General features: G+C 42.0%; 1 protein-coding gene across 1 annotated transcript; it reads right to left on the bottom strand.

Annotated features, from left to right (window-relative positions):
- Nucleotides 1–5: 5 nt before the first annotated feature.
- CAMLG (calcium modulating ligand) lies at nt 6–10,045 on the bottom strand. Its single transcript, XM_041481872.1, has 4 exons — nt 6,290–10,045; nt 4,733–5,187; nt 3,761–3,826; nt 6–2,012 (listed from the first exon to the last, which is right to left on the bottom strand). Exons 1-4 carry the CDS (start codon nt 6,450–6,452, stop codon nt 1,821–1,823), a joined length of 876 nt encoding a protein of 291 aa, XP_041337806.1. The 5' UTR covers nt 6,453–10,045; the 3' UTR covers nt 6–1,820.
- Between the last annotated feature and the right edge of the window lie 38 nt (nt 10,046–10,083).

Raw genomic sequence — 10,083 nt, 5'->3', positions numbered from 1 at the left:
AAGCGGGTAACAAACAGACTTTTAATAGAAAACAATCGGCAATAAACATGAAACAGAATTATGTACACTAACAGAGGTAAGTTAAAAACGGAATCAAAGAAGAGATTGGTTTCTTGGTCAAAGGTCGTTTCTTGATCGCCATTTCTTCATCGAGATTTCTTAATTAAGCACAAGCCCTCCTGGTGCTCTGCCCATGCAAGGGTATTTACCTGATTAATGGTGAGGATTAAAAATTCATAGTTTTTTGCAGGTACTGGTATAGGGATTTTTTTCCAATTTATTTGTATTACATTTGGGCATATAAATAGAGAATCAGAACAAGTAATTTTTGAGCAAACTCATTATTTACATATCTCAACCTTATCTTAAATTACTGTAATTTCAATTTTCTGAAATGACTACCTAATATAAATAAACTTAAAGCTGCTGAATCAATATCTGTGCTAACAAACCTAAGTCAGAATTTTCTGCAACCCAGCCCTGTACATCTGTAATATAATACTCACCATAACAACCAGTTAAAAAAACCCCATGAAAATGGTCAAATCAAAACATAAGGTTCTTGTATGGAAGCCACAAACATGTACCTAATTTAAAAGTCAGAAATGCATCACTAAAATTACAGGAGGAAGCTTTGACAGAGAATAATCAGCTGAAAGCTGGGCCATTTAGAGAGGTACGATTAAACACATCTGCTCCCTAAAAAAACCTCTGCAGGCAAATACCAAGGTAAGTATGTGGTTTATCATGCTAAAAATAGGCAACAGCCTATACTACCTCAAAGTCCAGATTTTAAACAGAAAACTACAACCTGAAAAACTACCAAATTTAGCTTCAATAGAGATTTTCAGAGATGTATCAGTGTTTAAATTGACTATTTGGAATGACACTTCCTCTCACTGTGCAAAATTCCTAAGAGATTGAAAACAAAACTGTTTCCCTTGTAAGTTTTACAAACACTAGAGCAAAGATTCAATACTGCAGGTTGGGTGCCAATATGTAAAATTCTCCTACTGAGAACATAAGATAACTGTTAATATAAAAAAAAAGTATCAGAAAGCACAGATGTGAACTGCACTAGGATTAGGTTGCTGGAAACTCATAAACAGATGTGATTAGTTGTCTTTCTTCTTACTTTTTGATTAATGACCTTTATAAGCACCAGGACCACCTGCTTGTTGGTTTTGCCTAGCTCTTTTCCACAACAATAATCAAATTAAATTAATCACAATCACAACAAGTAATGTATGGCAAGGCAAGGATAAGGACAACAAAGTGGCAAGTTTCACCAACATTCTCCAGAAGCAGCTACTTAGTTCAACATTCTGAACGTGAACATTTGAAGAGAATACAGGGATTTCTTTTCTTTTGAGCTTTCTTTAAAAAATGGGAACACCACAAAATGAGCAGGTCTTGTTAGCTATAGTCATACAGGATATACACATATATATATGGTTCTGCTGAAGGGAATTCTCTTCTTGTTCTCACTGAAAAAAACAAAGGCAGCTTTGTAAATGTTTATGAAGGAGGCTGAGAAGGGCATCATCTAACTAAAACAAGTAAATCATCCACTGTCACTTGCATCCTAACCTTCACATTTGTAATATGCAGACACAGTATTTAAGTAAACTGAACCAACACAACTGGCAGTCAGGGACCCTGCTCTCCCTTTCCCAAAATTACTGGATTTAAGGCCCCTTTCAATCATTCCCACAGGTAAGAATTTTAATGAAGGTTTAGACCTGCCTGCACAGTCAAATGTTAAAAGGAACACAGTCCAGAAAGCTTTAGTGTAGCTACTGTGTGGAATTCTACAGCCGTCATGGTGCTTCAGAGCCAAAAACCAAAGTAAGTTCATGGCAAAAGATAAAAGTAAAGAAATAGACACAAAGGTCTGTGAAAACATCTCCCATTTTGCTGTAGGTGTCCATGGAGCGACTGATCACTTCTGCAGGGATTCCAGAGAGGAGAAGAGCAGCAGTCAGTACTGTTGTTTTCACCTTCTTCTCACACTAGAGGGGAAAGAAAAACCAGTATCACATTAGTTCTCCTAATCCAATTCTGCTTTACATGTCACCAATGTTGTACCAATTTCACATGATCCAAATCTGTTGGTAGGAGCAGCAGGTTTGGATGGATTCTGTCCAGACGTGCTCCAGGAGTCACAGCCCTTATCCTAGACACAGATTCCTGCTGTGATGGATCTACCAGAGCAATGGATCTACCAGTGAGAGGCAGAATTCATCCTGGATATTCTGCCTCCTTCACACTACTTCTCCCAGCAGGCTGAGATGTGAGGCTGGGCAGCTGCTCCTGCATGAGTGGGGACTTCCCAGACAAGGGAAATCTAGGTGTAAGAAGCCAAGCCTGGCTTCTCCACTGTCAGAACTGGATTAATCTCATCACACTATTCAGCAAAAAACAGAATCCCAGAATGGTTTGAGTTGGAAGACACCTTAATGCTCATCTCATTCCAACCCCCTGTTATGGGTAGAGACACCTTCCATTAGACCAGCTTGCTCAAAACCCTGTAAATACTGTTAAGTTTTCTAACAGAAAAATTATTTAGAGTTGAAAACCAACTGTTTCTGTTTTAGAACAACTTACTTTGGCAGTTTTATCCTCTGAACTCAGAAATGTCCCAAAACCTTTTGAAAGCTGTTCCATCCTTAAGATGAGGAATCCCAAGGATGCAAGTCTGACAGGCAGGAAAAGGTGACAGTGGCTGAAAATTCTAATAATTTGATCATACTTGCTGGATATTTTAATTTAATCCAATCTGAATTAGGCTTTCAAGAATACTTCTGTGTTTCATGGGAGAAAAATGAAGGTTAACAAAGGGATTGACCTCACCCACCCACGTCTAACTGCAGTAAAAGCAAGTTGTGGCAAGGAGCCACGTTTTGAATTCTGAAATTGAAGAGTGGATTTTAAGTATACCAGAAAAAAGATCAAAATAATGTAGCAGATGAGCTGGTGCAAATCTAAGGCTAATCTTACTGTTTTGTGTTGTGACACATCAGCTTAGAATGACTATTATAATATACTTACTACAAAACAACTGCTGATTTATTCTGATTTTCTACAAGTAATCTATTATTCCTTTTAAAATGTAAATTTTCCCTTTTAACTATGGATTGAACATCATTCAATCCCACTCTGCACCACAGACCTGACAAAATCATCAACCTAACAAATGCTTCAGGAACAATTACCTGTTGTAAATATATAAAGCAAGTGGTATAGCAAATCTTGCTAATAAGCAGCAAGTTTCACACACAGATAAATGTCTCATTTCAAGCTGCCATTCAAACCAATACCAGCACTGGAATGCAGAGCCCTTAAAACTCAACATTCTGCCTCATTTTTTTAGCAAACACTCTCCCAGATGTCATCCAGATATTATATGCAGAACAGCTGCTTAGCAAAGCAAATAATAACCAGGGAAGAGCATGGTCTAGAAGAAAAGCAAGTTTCCTGAAGACATGAAAGAACTACCTGGATTTCCTGGTCAAACACTTTTAATTAGGCTACAGCTACACAAGCTGCTAGTCCATGTTTTCACTGCAACTTTAAAAAAGATCCTGGATTGAATCTGGAAAGATTAAAAACTAGTATAAACTATCAGCATTGGTCATTCAACTCTACAGTTCAAAACAAGAGAAGAATACTTCACATGCATTGGTCCTAAAATAATACAATCTAAACACAAGTTTAAATTGAAAACACTTCAAATTAATCTAATTCTGAAAAAAATTACCTTTGGAAAGTACTTGGACAGTCCCATGTAAGCAAGTTGTAGAGTAAGAAATGGTGCAAATATTGACTGAAGGAAGAGAAAAGAATATATAAAAATTAACTTGGTCAGAATAGCTAAGAAACACAAAGATTTAATTCTTCCAAAGCATAAAAGAAAATTAGTAAGTAAAAATTAATTTGTGGAACACAGCAAAGTTGTTACTGAACACTGCAAATCTAAGTAGACAATTTACATGCCAAAAATAAGGTTCTGCCCTATATTCCTTGAGCCTAAAGAACTGAAATGGCAGAAGAGAACAGCAGAGTGTAAAACTGAGCCCAGTGTGTAAAACTGAGCCGAGGGATGCAGGAGCTGGACGGCTGTACCTGCATCACACCTCTGTGCTGTTGTTCTGGCTGGCACTGGGAATACTGAGGAACTACTTTTCCCAGGGTGATAAATGAGCAGGATCTTCTTATGTTGGTACAACTGTTATTATTAGAATCACAGAATTATGTGGGTTGAAAGTGACCTGAAAAGCCATCTCATTCCAAACCCATGGGCAGGGATACTTTCCATGAGACCAGGTTGCTCCAAGCTCCAACCAGCCTGGCCTTGGACACTTCCACAGATGAGAACTCTATTCTTACTCTATTATTCTTTTGCAGACCCTGAACTAGAGGAGCAGCTGACTCATATGCTCACCAAGATGGGAATAAACTTGCAGGGGATTTAAGCTGCAACAACTATTCCAGTGCATCTGCTCCTGAACCACAACCAAATGTGCTGCTCTCAGTGGTTACACAGTGGCTGTGTTTGTAGCAGATTAATCTCATAGAATTCAGCAATTTTTTAGGTTTTGTACAATTTTTGGAAATGTAAAGAGTGCCTGAAGTTCCCAACTTGGTCATTACCAACAGACTTCAGCCCCGGATATTTCCCAGTAATTTGCAGCCAGCAGACACCCCAGCAGGACTGTGTCCCTGAACTCACCAGGTACTTGCACACAAAAGCCCTGACGGCGATGGCGAGCAGAGCACACCCCACCAATCGGAAAATGCGGAAAGAGTCAAACTCCTCCGCCGCATTCCCGTTCTCCTGGCTTGGCTTCTCACTCATCAGCTGGTTCCTCAGCTTCAGAGCTTCATCAAACCTGGACAGGTACTGCTCCAAGCCGTGCCTGGGTGGCCGTGCCGCAGCCTCGGAGGGCAGCTCTCCCCGGTGACGCTGACGGAGCTCGCCCGTCCCCTCGGTGACCAGCTCTGGGGCTTTGCCAAACAAGTCCTTGTCCCCTCTGAGCTCTGCCATGCTGCCTGCGTGATCGGCCGAGCCCGTCACATTACACATAGAATCACCAAGCACAATCCGCTTGGAAACTGAAGGAATGGGAAGGGAGTTTGATTTATCTTGCTCGTGCTGAAGCTTCAATTCTGTGTGACTTTCGTCATCTAAGGAAGAAAAATAAAACCAGAGTTATGCACGCCATGTACATGGAGCAACACTTCAGCTGTACTGGGTCAGGATCCTGGGTCTCTGCTTCCCAAGAGAAAAGACAGATTTACGATTAAAGAGGGCACTCTTCATGGAGCAGACACAAGACATAAAGCTGTGCAATGCAGGTCAGAAGTTGAAGCAGTGGAGATATTAAAACTGACCTTCCTTAAGCAACAGCACTGCACATACAAGCAGAAAGATCCAAATACATGGATTGACATTAAAAAAAAAAAGACAAAGATTTGCAGAAAGTTAATCAACCAGAAGAGCACAAATACCTGACAAATAAGCAAAGAGAAGCACTTCAGCTTGCTGTCTACTGTCAGAGGCAGGGCACTGTTAACCTGCTCTGTATCAAGCCTGAAGACCCATCTTACAGAAAAAGTGATGGCAGAGAACAAAAGGCAAATCAAGAACGCATCTGGACCTACCACAGAGCAAGAACTAACACTTCAGGAGTGCTTTTCAGTGTTACATCAGACTGATTCACAGCTCATGGGCATCCTTGTAAACCGAAATCTGAGAACTCCTTCCTGACAACACAGCCCATTTGAAGAATGCACAGAGATGTAACTGAGCTACCTAAATATGGTTCTGCAAGAAAATTCTGCATAACAACCACAAACATCTATGTCACTATCCAAATGTGAGATAATTTTGCTATAAAAAGCCAGCTATGAAAGCCAGCATATACTGACTAAAAACATGGGGGAGGCTCATCGTTTCTTCATCTAAAAAAAAACCGACTTGCAGTGAAATGACAGCTGGTATGCTCGCTATCTAGGGACCGTGTCGAGCCCGAGCCCCGGCCTTTCTGACGGCACAGGGATTTTATGGGCGTGTCCCTGGCGGAGCAGGGCAGGTCGTGCTGCTTGAGGCATCCCTACGAACGAAGGCGGCACTGAGGGACCGGGGAGCTAGCCGGCCCTGTCCGAGGGCAACCAGCCGCTCCTGCTCACCAGGGACCGCGGGCAGCGGTCACGGCCGGAGAGGCCGAGGCGTCACCGCAGCCCCGGAGCCCTCACACAGCCCCGCCGCACCCGCCACGGGGCTCACCCTTGCCCGCCGCGGGTCGGTGGAAGCCCATGATGCGGTTGATCCGCTCCTCCGAGTTCATGAGCAGCTTCCTGCGGCGCAGCTCTGCGCGGCGCTGGGACGCCGAGAGCCCCGCGGGGGGCCCCGGCGGTGTGGGCTCCGCTCCCGCGCCGCCGTCCGCCATCCCCGGCACCGCAGGCCCGGCACCACGGGCCCGCCCCGCCCAGCGCGCAGGCGCCAGCACCGCCCGCCTCCAGCCGCTGAAGAAGGCGCCGCCATTTTTTGTAGGGGCAGGAGAAGGGCGGGGAGCGCTGGGAGAGACCTCCGCGCGCCCCTCTCTAACGGCGCGGCGCCCGCACTAAAGATGGCCGCGCCGGCCTCAAAAGTGGTGTCACGGCGCGAGGCCGGGAAGGCGCGATGGTGGCGCTGAGGGGACCCGGGTGACGGGGACACCCCGAGGCAGCGCGGGGCTGGCCCGCTGCATACGCGGGAGAGCCTGCGAGCCTGGCACTGTACCGCTGCAGGACTGGCGGGGCACACTGAGGAAACGCCAACAGACAGCACCGCTCCAGGCCGCCAGAGCCACTGGCATTATAGAACGAGGACCTGACTTCTTTCCAGTAAGATCCAGCTGGCGCAGTATTCATCTTTGTGGGCACTAAACCTCTCCTCGTGTGCCAGGTGATGAAGGTGCCACGTTACTCTTGCCTCAGCCGCGGGGTCCCGTCAGCAGCAGCGCCTGGCACGGCCGGGCTGCAGGGCCCTGCCCGGGAACGGGAGATCCCAGAGCCCCGGAGCCCTGCTGCAGTGCTGGAGTCAGCAGCACAGTGCTGTGTGCATTGGGAAGAAAACAGCTGGCAAATCCAATTCATATTCCTACCACACTGAATGAGAGAATTCTGTATTTTAGTTAAATACAAAAGTCAGTTCCAAGCTCATGCGTTAGCTCATCTATAATGGGCCAGAGGCAGCAGTGACAACATCTCAAAAAAATTTGCAAGCGTTAAGATGGAATGGCTTTTACAAAAAAAAGCTGCTGAAATAATGGGATGTTCAATGAAGATACAGGATTACCTAAAATAAAATTGATCAGCATCTTGGAATGCTGCTGAAGGCTAAATTCCAACCATCACTGTCAGCTAGCTCCTGTGACCAACGTGGTATTTCTCTCAATTAAATACATTGTTCTACTTTTATTTATAAGAAAAAAGTGATGGACTGGCATGAGTTCTTTCAATTAATTTTATTGAGTAGCCAAATCTGATAAATTAGCACAGATAAAATAAGCATTTGCATGTGTTATAAATGACTTTTTACAGGAATAAAACAGTGAAAATTACAAACTGTAAAAAGGAGGACAAGTAAATCCTGTCTCAAATTCAGAAGGGGGAAGATTTATAACTTCATACTGAAGATCAAATCTTTGAGTTCAGAGAACAAAGATTTAATATTACAATATTATACACTACTTTACAAAATTAAATTTACTATAAGGATTACATCCATAATAGTCAACAGAACCTTAAAATCACATTTAATGGTCCCTTAACTTAACAGCCATTCTGCATCTTTGATTAAATTGTTAAGAAATTAATTCTAAATAAAATCATTCTAGTTATTGCAACATAGTCTATGTGGACTTAAACTCAAATATATTAATTTAAAAACAATAATGAAAGCAAAGTAAAATGGATGGTAACAATGTTGGCTGAACACTAATGTGTCAAAATAAGAAACAGTTTTTTTAAAAAGCATTTGACTACAGAGAGACACACCTTTACCACACATTTACGGTGGTGGAGTTGTGGTGCTGAGATCTAAGTACCAGAACCACTCTTGCAGTCCATCTTCAGTGTCCTCATTTTTTAATGGTTTGTATAAAAGCAATCACAGGTGTGTGTGTGTTCATGTTCCCTGTATTGCCATTACAGCAGTACCAGTGAGCCAGCAGCCTCCCCCACTGCAAGGGAATAAACAAAGTTCAATAGAGAATTTCTTCCAAAGTGAAGAGAACTCCCAGAGGGCTCATCTCACTCATTTATCATGTTTTGCTCTGTAAAACTTAGGGACTCAACTTCAAACCTGTTAAATGCCACAAAGACTGACATCTTCAGCCATTAGTCTGGTGGACACAAAGCAATGAGGCCATCTCCAGTATTTATGTTTCTTTAAAAAAGGGATATAATAGCAAAATACAGTCATAGGAAGAAATAGACTTTGGGTGGGCTATTTGATGCAAGGATGGTTTTCAATTCAACATCTGAATGATAATATACCCAAAACACAAGGTTTAGGGCAGAACCTATGCAAGTGCAGAGGTTCCATTTATGTTTTAAATGAAGAGACCTCTTTCCCCCTCCCTGGGGAAAAAAATAAAAAATCAGACTGTCAAAACTTAAAAGACACCTCTTCACTATGACTAGAAACTGTGCAATTCTCTGAAAAGCAGTTCAAGTAAATATATTCCTGTTTGCTACAGAAGCAGCAGACAGGGAAGCTTAAATTGGTTCTGTAATAATCTTTTCACGCTGTTTTAGCCATTGTTCTGAACTTTAGCTTCTTGTGCTCAAGAACAATTTCTCCCAAGGAACTCCTCCCCTGAGGTGAGGCAAATCCTGACAATCACACGCAGCTACAGCCTGAAATGGGAGCAAATGTTTACCCAGATGTTGACCCTACTGACATTTGTATCTCCAGATGTCCTAAGCATAGTACATGTGACCACTCACAAGTGTTTTACCTCTTCAAATTACCTGCCCCAGAAAGTAGGTTTTGAAAGACCTTTATGTTTACCACTATTAAATAAAAAAGCAAACCAAGATTTTTCCATATGCAATACTTCCATGGGCATTGGAATACTGTAACTTAAATACCTTTTACATTGGTAGCTATCAATGATAGCTTAATCTTGAAAACAGAAGAATTATCAATACACCTCTATAAAATTATTTAAATATTTTTTGTATATAAGTTTTTACTTCAAGTCCGATGTCAGCTTCAAACTGTAGCTCTGGCAGGATCTCAGTATATTTGAAGATTTTATTTGGTGCACACTGACCTTGGACCTGGGCTCATTACACAGCTGCAGCAAAACCTTTTTTTTTTCTAAAACTTCAGGCATGTCTGCAACCATACACATATCTTCAAATTCAATATAATAATTTTGTTCTTGGAAAAATAATTTCCAGTTTTAATGTCAGAATATTCAGTGTTGCAGACCAACATTTGGTCTGAAGTGCTGCCAACAAACTTGCTTCAGAAACACACCAGATCTGAGGGGCCCAACATTCACTTAAAGTAAACAAGAGCCAAAAGTCTACTGAACATAAACCAAACAAAATCTGAGAAAACCTTCCTTGCTCTTCCCCTCCCACACCACTCATAAAGAGAAATTAAAACTATTCCTTTCACTGAAGAAAAGCAAAGCTTACAACCTACCTAAGTCTACTTTTGCTGCCAACTCAGCCAGTAACTTTTGAAAATCTGTCTCATGTAGGGCCCACTCTTCCCCACTGTTTTTAAAATTAGAATACTGACTTATTAAAAGCTTCAAGAAATTCAGCCACCTTATCCAGGTTAAGCTTACCTTTAGTCCTATTAGCCATAATCCAATCCAAGCACTGGATTCTACACTTCACAAGCATTTGTTCATTTCACAATGAACACTTCTTTCATTGCTACTTTAAGCATTAAGTTGAACATTGAGATGCTCTGTCTGTAATCACTGGATACACTTAGAAAGAATTTCCCTGCAAATCATGATCAGTATTGTGAGGTTTTATAACCAAAACAAAACAAAAAAGTTACAGAAATAT

The sequence above is a fragment of the Pyrgilauda ruficollis genome, unplaced genomic scaffold, assembly GCF_017590135.1.
Source record: "Pyrgilauda ruficollis isolate IOZ18807 unplaced genomic scaffold, ASM1759013v1 scaffold57, whole genome shotgun sequence".
Classification (NCBI taxonomy): Eukaryota; Metazoa; Chordata; class Aves; order Passeriformes; family Passeridae; genus Pyrgilauda; species Pyrgilauda ruficollis.
This window is presented reverse-complemented; position numbering and strand designations above follow the sequence as displayed.